Here is a 14,168-nt window from a genome sequence, read left to right as displayed (position 1 = left end):
CTGCATAGAGAGAAGAGGAGAGGACCCTATTAACCGGAAGCTTAACCCCATATTTGCAGGTTAATAGCATTCTTTTACATGACTGGTCCACATTATCAGTGTAACGCCTTATTCTGTCCTACTGAACTTCCATGAGACCAATGGCCGTCTCCGAATGACTGGAACCCAGGTGTTATATACTTAATCTGAAATGTGCTTTACTTCTGTTATGTGCACATCTTAGGCCTGGACGCCTCGGCAGAAGAGGCCCAATGATAAGAATGTAGTGTCCAGAGACGTACACATCCATAGCATTGTTGGTTAGAGCCGCCCGTCTTCTGTAGGGCTGGGACTGTTTTTCTAACCAGACGTCACAGCAGATGTACCAAGGCCCTGGAGTGGTCTGTGTGTATATTAATTATCCATAAAATGTATTCTAAAAATGTTTTTTTCCTCCTTATCCCATAATTACTTTCCACCTGGGTTTTGGTTTCTCTAAGCCTCAGGGCGCTTTAATCTGTTAAAGAATTTACTCTCCTCCCTCTGTCATATTCCCTTAAATCTTCTGGGTTTGGAAGGGTCAGAATTGGCACTTTCTGTCCTTCCGCCTCTTCCCAGAAAGCACGTTTATGATTGCCACAGGTTCCTTTGACTCTGGTGCAGGTTACGTTAGCTGACGCTCTTTTAGTAGGCCTGCCACCTAATAATTGACTGTTTGTTGCTTATGATGGCATCGCCCTATTGCTAGCTTGGCTTACTGTCTACATTGCCTACCCAGTAATGCTTACTGCCGCCATTTTTCAGTTGCCCTTCTGTGTATTTTTCTTCCCTGCACAATCTCCAGGACTCGGAGACAGACAGAATATACACAATCAATGTAAATGTTGTTAGGTCAGGACCCCAGAGATGCAGATCAATAATGCTAACCGCTGAGCCCATGTTATACCTGTATGCTATATAAATAAATAATAATAATACCTGCAGTATATAGAGAACGCCGTCTACCTATGGGTTCACTAGGTCATGTCATTTGTGCCTTCTGTATCCAATTCTGGCCCTGGGCTTTTCATCATTGCCTGCCTTAAGCCTAAGCCTGGGTTCACATGATCATTTGCAAAATGTTCCGTTTTAAGTAAAAAAAAACAACTATTTTTTCATCTGTATGCCGCGGTTTGTGTGTACGTTTTTTACGTTCGTGTCCATTTTGTATACACAGTACATATGGAATGTGTTTCTTGCTTCACGTCACCTTTCTTATCCTATAGCATTATTCCTGTGCTGTATTGTGCATAAATATGTGATTCTTCAGAATTTGTATTAGTCTATGCCTGATGAAGGGACCGGAGTAGTCTTGAAAGTTTGCAATTTGTTACCATCTTTTCAGTTAGCCATTAAAAGGTATCAACCACTGAGGACTCTCAATTCTAAATATTTTTCTATAAGGGTGTTGTAACAATGGTGGTTGTGGTACAGTGACTTCTGTAAATGTAGATGACTTTTGGATCATTCATATAAAAAATAAATGTGAAGGTCTTGTTCAGTTACTCTTTGGCTTTTTCCAAGGTATACGTGCGGACTATTCCTTGCCGTATACTTGTAATGTTGTCAATGAGGCCACCAATTCTTGGAGTATATCCATTTGGCAGTCACTGGGCTCATCTACATCAATATTCTTTTTTTTTTTTCCTCTGTAATGTACTATAATATCCAGTGCAGAGGGCTCGTTAAAGCAATGCATAGTGCACGTCTCCCTATACCCCTGCCCTCACAATTGGAGTCCATAGCTAGTGGCACACAATGGAGGCTTCTGTCGGATCCATACATCACTTATGGCCCCGATGTACACCTCTGATATATATGAAGGGAACATCTGGGCTGGGACTACACGGCAACAGTGACCACAACACAGGTTACACAGTTAAACATCGCGATCACCAAATGGCAGCATAGTGCTGGGTATGGGGTCCCCTTGCAACCCGCACGGTACTGTGACTATGAGAAGCAAGTTGCAAAAATTCCAACTGGTTCCAAATTGTTGTGATTTTGCAGGTTCCATGTGATCACTTGCACTAAGCTGCGATTAGCAGTGGCATACAGCCTTCCTTGGTTGGTTGACCATATTGCCCCAGCCAAACTTTTTTAATAAGACATGATCTACTCCTGTGTCCACTGATTTACTAGTGTGGTTTGTTATCACAGTGTATGTGCCCGACGAGTGGGAGGTTCCTCGGGAGAAAATTACGATGAACCGCGAGCTGGGGCAAGGATCGTTTGGAATGGTCTATGAAGGGATTGCTAAAGGTGTGGTGAAAGATGAAGCTGAAACCAGGGTGGCCATAAAAACTGTGAATGAGGCAGCCAGCATGAGGGAAAGGATAGAGTTCCTAAACGAGGCTTCAGTGATGAAGGAATTTAACTGTCACCATGTGGTAAGTGGACGCCATCATTTCTGTGTATTGTGATCTGCCGAACCGCACTCAATTCTTATACTTTTCCATTCGTTTTTTTTTTATCTCAGGTACGTTTGTTGGGTGTTGTCTCTCAAGGTCAACCAACCCTTGTCATCATGGAATTAATGACTCGAGGAGACCTCAAAAGCTATTTGAGATCCCTAAGACCAGACGCAGAGGTCAGTAGAAGGCTGGAGATAACTCGGTTATGGTGACCGTATTGTAATATTTTATATTGTCCTGCATGTAGGTTTTAGGACTTAAACTTTGGCATGAAATGAGAAATGTATAGTGAACATAAACTCCAATAAGTGCCCTATTATGGATCCTTAAATTATGGTTGTGGGCATGACTCCGAATCATGATACACGCTCCGCAGTGTTCCAGAGTGAGACGCTTCCAGATGAAACCTGCTCTCTTCTCCAGTGTATTTCAACTATTCTTGTGGATTTGTTCCTGATTGATTGAAAGCACGTTCAGGGGTCACTGGCATGTTACATCTGGAGCACAGCTATTTAGTGATGCAGGTGGAAGTAAACAGGAAAGGCGGGAGCAGCTGCTGCAGATGAAGGAGGGGAGCGGGGCGTCTGCTGGACTGTAAGAACGGAAATGAAATCCAGGGTCCTTTAGCAGGGAGTTCTTTTTATCGCAGATGTAAATCGATAGAAGTACAGGTCCTATTCTGTAGGCTGACAACTAAATGTAGTGTCAGGTGGACACCTGATCTGACCCCTCCACTGCCCGTCTACCCCTCCACTGCCCCTCCACTGCCCGTCCAGTGGGCACACACACAACAATGGAAATTACATGCATCATGCCCCATCCATTATGATAGTGCTTTAATGTCAGAAAAAACTTTGGAAGCAAAAGAGAATAATTTTATATTGAGAATCCATGGGTGAATGCTTCTGGTTCTTCCATGATATCCTGAAAGTTAATGGGTGAATATCTTGTCAGGGCTTTCTACAAGATTTTGCCTGTGGGAATTTTGCCCACTCATCCATTAGAGCAGTTGTGAGGTTAGGCTCGGATGTTGAACGAGAGGACGTGACTTGCGGTGTGCGCCGCAGCGTCGCCGCCGCAACAAAACGCATGCGTCGTGCGGCCCTATCGTTAACATTGGGGCCGCATGTACATGCGTTGTAATGCGTTTTGGTGCGTTGTACGCCGCATGCGGCGTTAGGGCGCACCTGTCAGGGCGCGGCAAACGCAACATGTTGCATTTTTCGGGCGGCGCCGACCTTTTAAAAAACGCATGCGTCGTGTTTGCGTCATCGATGCGCCTTTTTCCCCATTGACTTGTATTGACAACGCAGACGACGCAAGTACTTGCGTCGTGGTGCGTTGTACGACGCAATGCGTTTTCCAATAAAAAATGCAAAACATAACACCAACCCTCTTCTAGCCATTGGTGGTCCTTATCTATTGTGTAGACACTTTTTTTTTTTGGGGGGGGGGGATGAAGAATGACTCACTGCACAAAAAAACGCATGCGTCGAAAAACGCAGCGTTTTTTGGTCAAAACGCAACTGTTTCCAAAAAACGATGCGTTTTGCGCCGCATACGTTGAACGCATGCGGCGCAAAACGCAGCATTGTGCATGCGTTTTGCTGCGTTTTTGTTTGCGTTGTGCGTTGCGGCGACGACGCTGCGGCGCACACCGCAAATGTGAACGTAGACTTAGATGGGGTTGAGGTCAGGACTCTGAGGCCAGTCACGTTCCACACAATACTCTGCAAACCACGTCTTTGTGGACACAGCCATGATGGAGCAAAAAAATGGCCTTGAATAATTTTTCTACAACGTTGGAAGCATGTAATGTCCTAATATATTAAAGTATCAAGAGTTCCCTTCACTGGAACAAAGGAACTTAGGCTAACCCCTAGAACAACAACCCCATAGCATTATCCCTCCTCCACCAACCTTAAGAGCTGGCACAGTGCAGTCATGCAGGTTTCCTTCTTGTGGCATTCACCCGACCCTGTCTAGTCCATCAGATGCCAGATGTAGAAACAGAATTCATCAAGCCCCACAACTATTTTCTACAACTCCAGAGTCCATTGGTGGCTTTACTCCCACTCCATTTGACTAGTTGTTTGAGGATATAAGGTTTGCATGCTGTTGCTGGGGTCTGAAAACCCACACTGTGAAGCTCCTGGCGCTTCGTTATTTGCTGATGCTAATGCTTGAGGAGTTTTGCGTGAGCAGAGCGTTGGTGAACTTTACGCTCTCTGTGACCCCCATTCTGTAACTGTGCGTGGTCTCCACTTTGTTGCTGAATGGCTGGGGTTCCTAAAATGCTTTTACATTTCAATAATAACCTTCAAATATTTTGGTGACAATAAATTTTCAGAAGTGACTTCTTATGGCAATGGCTCCTATTACAGGACCACGCTATTATCCGTGAGCTCTGTAGATCGTGCCATTCTTTATCAAATGTTGGTAAAGGCAGCCTGCATGGCAAGGGGCTGGATATTACATACCTGTAGTAAATGAGTGGGAAAAAAAAAACAAAAATGCAAAGATTGTGTTGTGCCCCAAATACTTTTGTCCACATTGTGTGTTTTGTAAGAGCGTATATATCTGTATACATACAGTAATCCGTGGCTTGCTCTGGGGCCCACAGTTTTTGACCAAGGGCAGCATGTGCAGGCAGTTTATATGTTCTCCTTATATTTGCCTGAGTTTTCTTGTACACTCCAAACACAGACTGATGGGGAATTGGTTTCATATTAAATCTTTGAGTGATAGAGAAATTTAGAATCTGAGCCTCAATATGAGACAGGCACCAATATGCCCAGTAATGCTGAATTTATGTATTTACTTGTGAAGTTTATCGATTTGACATGTTTTAAATATGTCTAGGAACCCCTTCAAGCCTTTGTGGTTCCTCTCAGTGCGAAAAACAAGATAATCTTGTAGTTATGATACCTTTTAATGGCTAACAAAGATAAAATAATGTTACAAAGCAAGCTTTCGGGACTTCTTGGGTCCCTTCCTCAGGCATGATTAAAGTATCTGAAGAAACACAAATATGTGCGCAAAGAAACAGCAAAAAAAAGAGGGGCATGTTAAGGTACCGTCACACTAAGCGACGCTGCAGCGATACCGACAACGATGTCGATCGCTGCAGCGTCGCTGGAGAGCTGTCACACAGACAGCTTTCCAGCGACCAACGATCCCGAGGTCCCCGGTAACCAGGGTAAACATCGGGTAACTAAGCGCAGGTCCGCGCTTAGTAACCCGATGTTTACCCTGGTTACCAGCGTAAAAGTAAAAAAAAACAAACAGTACATACTTACCTACTGCTGTCTGTCCTCCGGCCTTAGCTTCTCTGCACTGACTGTGAGCACAGCGGCCGGAAAGCAGAGCGGTGACGTCACCGCTCTGCTTTCCGGTCGCTGCGCTCACAGCCAGTGCAGGAGGATTGCAGAGAAGCAGAGCGCCGGGGACAGACAGCGGTAGGTAAGTATGTAGTGTTTGTTTTTTTTTTACTTTTACGCTGGTAACCAGGGTAAACATCGGGTTACTAAGCATGGCCTTGCGCTTAGTTACCCGATGTTTACCCTGGTTACCAGTGAAGACATCGCTGGATCGGTGTCACACGCCAATCCAGCGATGTCAGCGGGAGATCCAGCGACAAAATAAAGTTATGGACTTTCTTCAGCGACCAACGATCTCCCAGCAGGGGCCTGATCGTTGGTCGCTGTCACACATTTCCTTAACGATATCGTTGCTACATCACAAAAAGCAACGATATCGTTAACGATATCGTTAAGTGTGACGGTACCTTTACAGAATCCTGCAAGAATCTGCTCCAAAGAAGTTGAGGGCACCAGGTCTCTGATCTTGGATATTGGGACTATAAAACTTTCACACCACTAATCTAATCCAATTCAGGATTCAGTCTCTGAGCTCCGTTTTTGTTTATCCACAGGCTCATTTATTATACCATGCCCCTCTTTTTCTTTTTTTTTGCATATGTTTGTGTTTGTTCAGAAACTTTATTATACCATGCCTGAGGAAGGGACCAACAATGCCCTGAAAGCTTGCTTTGTAACATCATTTATTTTATTTTTGTTGCCATTAAAAGGTATCATGACTACAAGATTATCTTGTTTTTCACAGGAGAGCATTATTTTTTCAACTGCCTAATACAGTACTAAGCCCCATTTTTTCTTTTAACTTTGTGGCCCCTGTAACCTGTATGTATTCATTTCCCCTTCAGACTCATTTAGAGGAGGGTGATCATTTAGTGCTAACCCCCAGCCCATTCTCCACATTCCTTTGTCACCTATTCCCAGACAATAAATCATCAGTGTGCCAGGTACCATTACAGGAAGGTCACAGGGCCATATTAGCAGAACTAAGGCCGCCTATCTGCATTCCAGTGCCCTATGGAGCCCCTTCCAAATTCCAAGAACTGTAATTTGTTTGTGACCCCGCTATCACCGGAGCTCTAAATTCCTATGTTATACGTTTAGAGAACAGGCTGCTGTAAAACAGGACTGTGTGAATATCGGTATATTAATTATTTTATTGCCCCTGCTGACTACTTGTGCACTTACTATTTCATTAGGTTTAATGCATTTATTATGTACAGAAGGGATTTAATTACAAGTGGTTCTGAATTTTGCTCATTCCTTACCACATAGGGATGTGTATGGAATAAGGTGATGCTTGTACTTTAAGATTGCAGCGCAGCACCAATTTAATAAGCAAATCTGTCTAGTTTCGCTCCCAGCATACTGGGTTTCCACAGTGATACTTGGTGGAGGCAGACAGGAGAGAACATTATGTGCCCTGACTTCTACCTTGAAAAGTACACATGTGGATTTATGAGCTTCCCTCCATTTCAACAATGCTTCAAGCATTATTACTATTACTGTCTAAGGACATATAACTAGGCCAGGTGTAATAGATCGGATGGGTACTGGAGCTGGCACTGGGCTGTAGGCGTTTATGGCTGTCACAAAAGGGTTCACTTCCAAAAGTTGTGAGGCATATTTGCATTTTTCGGTCTGCATTTCTCTACTTTTCTTCTGCTCTTCATTGACAGTCAATCAAGTTTTTATATTAATAAAAATAAAACAGATTTAGACTGTTATTTCCTAACGAGTGGTTATTTGTGTTCTATCCACAGACCTGACCATTATGTATGCCCATAATCTCATATCTGACCATTAGGCATGGCCATAACCTCATACCTTACCGTTATGCATGCCCATAACCTCATACCTGACCATTATGTATGCCCATAATCTCATATCTGACCATTAGGCATGGCCATAACCTCATACCTTACCGTTATGCATGGCCATAACCTCATACCTTACTGTTATGCATGCCCATAACCTCATACCTTACCATTATGCATGCCCATAACCTCATACCTTACCATTATGCATGCCCATAACCTCATACCTGACCATTATGTATGCCCATAATCTCATACCTGACTATTATGTGCCCATAATTTTATACCGGACCATTATCATGCCCATAACTTTATACCGTACCATTACATATGCCCATAACCTTATACCTGACCATTACGTGTGCACATAACCTTATACCTGACCTTTACTTATGGCTATAACGTTATACCTGACCAGTACGTATGCCCATAACCTTGTACCTGACCATCTCTTGTATTTCTTTTCAGAGTAACCCTGGGCAGCCTCCCCCTTCATTGAAAAAGATGATCCAGATGGCAGGGGAGATTGCAGATGGGATGGCATATCTCAATGCAAATAAATTTGTTCACAGAGATCTAGCAGCCAGAAACTGTATGGTGTCAGAAGATTTCACAGTCAAAATCGGAGGTAAATCTGGATTACCATGTTTCTTAAACACATGTCGTGCTAGACTTAGCTCATTTACTTGTACTGTGTGTGGTTTTATAAGAAGGATGTATATATGGTATGTGTACTATCAGCCATGACACCAAACCACTGACCGGTATAGCCAATTTTTTTTATAATGGCACCTGCTAATGTCATATACATACTAAGGAGGACTTGAGTTCTTAAACTTGATGTGTTGGAAGCAAGGTAAATGGGCAAGCATGGGATCTGAGTCTCTTGTACAAGGGCTAGATTGTGGAGACTAGAAGGCTCGGTTAGTCTGTTTTACCATGGTTAGTGCCTGGTAAATGTGGCCCACTGTAGGGGAACAAGGTCATGGACACTGAAAGGTAACTGATGCACATTAGGAAGTGAAGGCTAGCCTTTCTGGTCCACTCACTAAGAAAGTTAATGTTGGCTATGATAGGAAGTAGTCAGAACACACACAGTACATTGCAGATATTTGTTGCTTAAGAATTTTCAGCAGGTTCATTGCCATCAGAGGCAGAATTACAATGACAAGTAATACCCTTATAAACAGCTGATAACGCGAGATCCACCATTCACAGCAGGCGATGTCACTGTTCCCTCTCTGTGTGGATTTTATGAAATAGCAGGAATAGCCTCAGTGGCCAGTGTGAAATTTGCAAGATGTCTTATGGTGCCTGGGTAGGACTGAGCTTTGTCACTGCCTATGATCTGCTGAACACATCTGTGTGGAGGTGCATGCTGAAGATTAGAATCCAAGATGGTGCTCGCTCCCTGTGCTTGTGTCACCCTATTTGCTAAGCGCTGGCTGTATCCCCTGAGGGAAGGCGGGTAGCTGGTCCTTGAGTTGGACTTGTGATTTAAAGAGAATCTGTCATAGGATTAACCCTCCTGAGCCGTGTATATGGGCATGCATGTAACTGGTGAATGAAATCATACAATGATATCCGCATCCGATGTCTTATTCCAGAGAAATGCACATTTTTTCTTAACATGTAAATGAGTTGTTAAGATCTGTGGGCCGGACATAGATCTCCCTGAGAATTTGTCTCCAGAGATTATTTTAAATTAAATTGGCCGTTACCAGTGTGAGACATGTAATGACTGACAGTCTGCTCTCCTGATCTACATGTCTCACACTGGTAATGTCGCCTATCATTTAAAATAATCTCTGGAGGCATACTCCCAGGGAGATCTATGTGAGTCCCATAGATCTTAACAGCTCATTTACATATTAAAAAGAAATGTAATTATCTCTCCCCTCTACTCTCAAAATCGCATCTCACCACCTGTGCACTTGACCCTATCCCTTCCCACTTCATCCCAAACCTCGCCACAGTCTTCATCCCAACTCTAACCCATCTCTTCAACCTATCACTAACAACTGGTGTTTACCCCTCAAGCTTTAAACATGCCTCAATCACACCTATCCTCAAAAAGCCCTCTCTTGTCCCATCCTCTGTATCTAGCTATGGCCCTATATCACTTCTCCCCTATGCCTCAAAACTACTGGAACAACACGTCTATCTTGAACTGTCCTCCCATCTATCTTCCTGCTCCCTTTTCGACTGCTTACAATCAGGCTTCCGGTCACACCACTCCACTGCCCTAACTAAGGTCACCAATGACAAGTGTCACCAGCGACACTACTCTGTCCTCCTCTTCCTGGACCTGTCCTCTGCCTTTGACACAGTGGACCATTCCCTATTACTACAGACCCTTTCATCCCTTGGCATCACAGACTTGGCCCTATCCTGGATCTCGTCATACCTAACTGACTGGACATTCAGCGTCTCCCATTCACACACCACCTCCTCACCTTGCCCTCTATCTGTCGGAGTCCCGCAAGGTTCAGTCCTAGGGCCCCTGCTATTCTCTATTTACACTTTTGGCCTGGGACAGCTCATAGAATCTCATGGTTTTCAGTATCATCTCTATGCTGATGACACACAGATCTACATCTCTGGACCAGATATCACCACCCTACTAACCAGAATCCATCAATGTCTATCCGCTATTTCATCCTTCTTCTCCGCTAGATTTCTAAAACTTACCATGGACAAAACAGAATTCATGGTCTTTCCCCCATCTCTAGTGATCCCCCCCCCCCCAACGAACATTTCCATTGCAGTAAATGGCTGCCCACTCTCCCCAGTCCCACATGCTCGCTGTCTCGGGGTAATCCTTGACACTGATCTCTCCTTCAAACCGCATATCCAAGCCCTTTCCACTTCCTGCCGCCTTCAACTCAAAAATATTTCACGGATCCGTACATTCCTAAACCAAGAATCTGCAAAAACCCTAGTTCATGCCCTCATCATCTCCCACCTCGACTACTGTAACCTCTTGCTCTGTGGCCTCCCCTCTAACACTCTCGCACCCCTCCAATCTATTCTAAACTCTGCTGCCAGACTAATCCACCTGTCCCCCCGCTATTCCCCGGCCTCTCCCCTCTGTCAATCCCTTCACTGGCTCCCCATTACCAAAAGACTCCAGTACAAAAGCCTAACCATGACATACAAAGCCATCCACAACCTGTCTCCTCCATACATCTGTGACCTCGTCTCCCGGTACTTACCTACACGCAATCTCCGATCCTCACAAGATCTCCTTCTCTACTCCCCTCTTATCTCCTCTTCCCACAATCGCATACAAGATTTCTCCCGCGCATCACCCCTACTCTGGAACTCTCTACCACAACATATCAGACACTCACCTACCATCGAAACCTTCAAAAAGAGACTGAAGACTCACCTCATCCGGTAAGCCTACAACCTGCAGTAATCACCGATCGACCAAACCACTGCACGACCAGCTCTATCCTCACCTACTGTATCCTCACCCATCCCTTGTAGATTGTGAGCCCTCGCGGGCAGGGTCCTCTCTCCTCCTGTACCAGTTGTGACTTGTATTGTTCAAGATTATTGTACTTGTTTTTATTATGTATACCCCTCCTCACTTGTAAAGCGCCATGGAATAAATGGTGCGATAATAATAAATAATAATAATAATAATCTGGAAAAATATAAAAATTTGCATTCTCATTGGTTGATACCTTTTTAATGGCTAACTTAAAAGATGGCAAGATTTCGAGGCTTCTCCAGTCTCCTCATCAAGCATAGTGTGAAATGCCTGATGTAGAGACCGGAGTAGTCTTGAAATCTTGCTATTTATTACTTTTATTTATTATGACTATCAAATGTGTGTATTTTTCTATCTACTGGTTAACACGGTAGAAAGATATATATTTTTCCTGTGTTTTTCTTGAATAAGATACTGGGTCGCAGATAACAATATATCATTGTAATCCGCTTCCTGTGGCCTGTGTGCCCACATAGATGACTCGGGAGGGTGGGTCCTACTGACAAATTCCCTTTAAATCATCTTTTGCTAGCGTCTTGGTGCCCAATACCACAGAACACCTTCAGAGGTCTGTCAGTTCATGCCTTGGTGGGTCCAATCTGTTTTGACAGCATGGTTTTAATGGTATGGCTGATGGGGATGTGTGTGATGTAGTCTTGCTTGCCTAGCTCTTTGGATTTACCTGTCCTATCTAGGTTTTTCTGCATCTGGAGGCAAAGAGTTTTTCACCCGCTATACACACCTTAAGCGGTTTGTCTAGTCATCATGTAACCACTCGTATGCAATTTTAACTATGTCCCTTGCTTCATTGAGAGAGGTAGGCAAGCTAGTGGGCACGTGACCGTAAATATAGAAATCACATATGAATGGTCACACAATTGCTGGAATCGGCAAGCAGAGACAAATCCTGACAGTGAGTATATTACACACTTAGACTTTGGCATGCTACAGTCTGTCTTGAGCTGCTCGGGTGCATTGTTGACATCATGGCTGCAGCACACATGAGCGATGCGCCTATTTTACTAGATTTTAGTTTTTTGGACAGACTACCTTGCTGATTCCAGTGACTGGCTGTTGTCCTCACACGAGCTGTAATTGTGATATTATCTCTGCAGTCTGTAAGGAAAGAATAGGGCAGTAGTGGAGAGACCGCACTGGATATGCACAAGGGTGGTCATAGCTGAAAAAAAAAATCCTTTCCAAGGGGCCCTACATACAGCAGCAAAAACGCATTGATTCAGAAATATATTTATTTACACACATATTCACTAACACACAGACAGACTAAAGGTACCTTCACACTCAGCGACGCTGCAGCGATACCGACAACGATGTCGATCGCTGCAGCGTTGCTGTTTGGTCGCTGGAGAGCTGTCACACAGACAGCTCTCCAGCGACCAACGATCCCGAGGTCCCCGGTAACCAGGGTAAACATCGGGTTACTAAGCGCAGGGCCGCGCTTAGTAACCCGATGTTTACCCTGGTTACCATCGTAAAAGCAAAAAAAAACAAACACTACATACTTACCTTCCGCTGTCTGTCCTCGGCGCTGTGCTTTCCTGCACTGACTGTGAGCACAGCGGCCGGAAAGCAGAGCGGTGACGGCGGCTGGCCGGCGCTCACAGCCAGTGCAGAGAAGCAGAGCGCCGGGGACAGACACCGGAATGTAAGTATGTAGTGTTTGGTTTTTTTACTTTTACGATGGTAACCAGGGTAAACATCGGGTTACTAAGCGCGGCCCTGCGCACACGCCGATTCAGCGATGTCTGCAGGAGGTCCAGCGACGAAATAAAGTTCTGGACTTTCTGCAGTGACCAACTACATCACAGCAGGATCTTGATCGCTGCTGCCTGTCAAACTGAACGATATCGCTAGCCAGGACGCTGCAACGTCACGGATCGCTAGCGATATCGTTCAGTGTGAAGGTACCTTAAGGGTACATGCACAGAAATGCTGATATACAGTTTAAGTGCCATGATGACTTTTTGCATCCACGTCTTGTCCCCGCAGACTTCCCGCTACCTGATACGATGCCCTTAGAAAGAAGTGCTCTTACAATGGCGCTGAAAGAAGTCTCTGCCCACACTGTTCCCCTGAATAAATAATTGTCCTCACTGTGATCTCTGCACAGAATTTCCCCCACACCATCCTCCTCATGGTATATGCTCTCCACATGGTCCTCTCTAATAAAATATTGCCACCACACTATTCTCCTCATGATACATGTCCTCTACATGGTCCTCTCTAATATTGCCACCGCACCATCCTCCTCATGGTACATGCCCTCCACGTGGTCCTCTCTAATAAAATATTGCCACCACACTATTCTCCTCATGATACATGTCCTCTACATGGTCCTCTCTAATATTGCCACCGCACCATCCTCCTCATGATACATGCCCTCCACATGGTCCTCTCTAATAAAATATTGCCACCACACTATTCTCCTCATGATTCATGTCCTCTACATGGTCCTCTCTAATATTGCCACCGCACCATCCTCCTCATGATACATGTCCTCTACATGGTCCTCTCTAATATTGCCACCGCACCATCCTCCTCATGATACATGCTTGCCACAAAGTCCTATCTAATAGAATATTGCCACCGCACCATCCTCCTCATGATACATGTCCTCTACATGGTCCTCTCTAATATTGCCACCGCACCATCCTCCTCATGATACATGCTTGCCATATAGTCCTATCTAATAGAATGTTGCCACCGCACCATCCTCCTCATGATACATGCTTGCCACATAGTCCTATCTAATAGAATATTGCCACCACACCATCCTCCTCATGATACATGCCTTCCACATGGTCCTCTCTAATAAAATATTGCCACCGCACCATCCTCCTCAAAAACTATGACTACGACACTGTCGCACTTATTTGCTATAACCGACACATTGTTTGCCTTTATTGGCTATAACAACCACACTACCCCCATCCCCACTGTGCCTCCTCCCAACACCGCCTCCTTTTCATACTCTGCCCCATATTCATACTGCCCCCTCAGTGTGCCGCCCTCTCTTCTCCGC

At 44.6% G+C, this 14,168-nt stretch overlaps 1 protein-coding gene across 2 annotated transcripts in view; it reads left to right on the top strand.

Moving 5' to 3' along the window:
- Positions 1–14,168, top strand: part of IGF1R (insulin like growth factor 1 receptor) — a 202,734-nt gene that overhangs the window by 172,584 nt on the left and 15,982 nt on the right. For both annotated transcript variants that reach the window (XM_069766284.1, XM_069766285.1), the window contains exons 16-18: positions 2,179–2,408; positions 2,498–2,608; positions 8,095–8,254. In XM_069766284.1, coding sequence (XP_069622385.1) covers positions 2,179–2,408; positions 2,498–2,608; positions 8,095–8,254 — 501 coding nt within the window. The remainder of the gene's footprint in view (positions 1–2,178; positions 2,409–2,497; positions 2,609–8,094; positions 8,255–14,168) is intronic.

The sequence above is a fragment of the Ranitomeya imitator genome, chromosome 4 (assembly GCF_032444005.1).
Source record: "Ranitomeya imitator isolate aRanImi1 chromosome 4, aRanImi1.pri, whole genome shotgun sequence".
NCBI lineage: Eukaryota > Metazoa > Chordata > Amphibia > Anura > Dendrobatidae > Ranitomeya > Ranitomeya imitator.
Note: the sequence above shows the minus strand (reverse complement) of the source record. Positions and strands in the feature narration are given on the sequence as shown.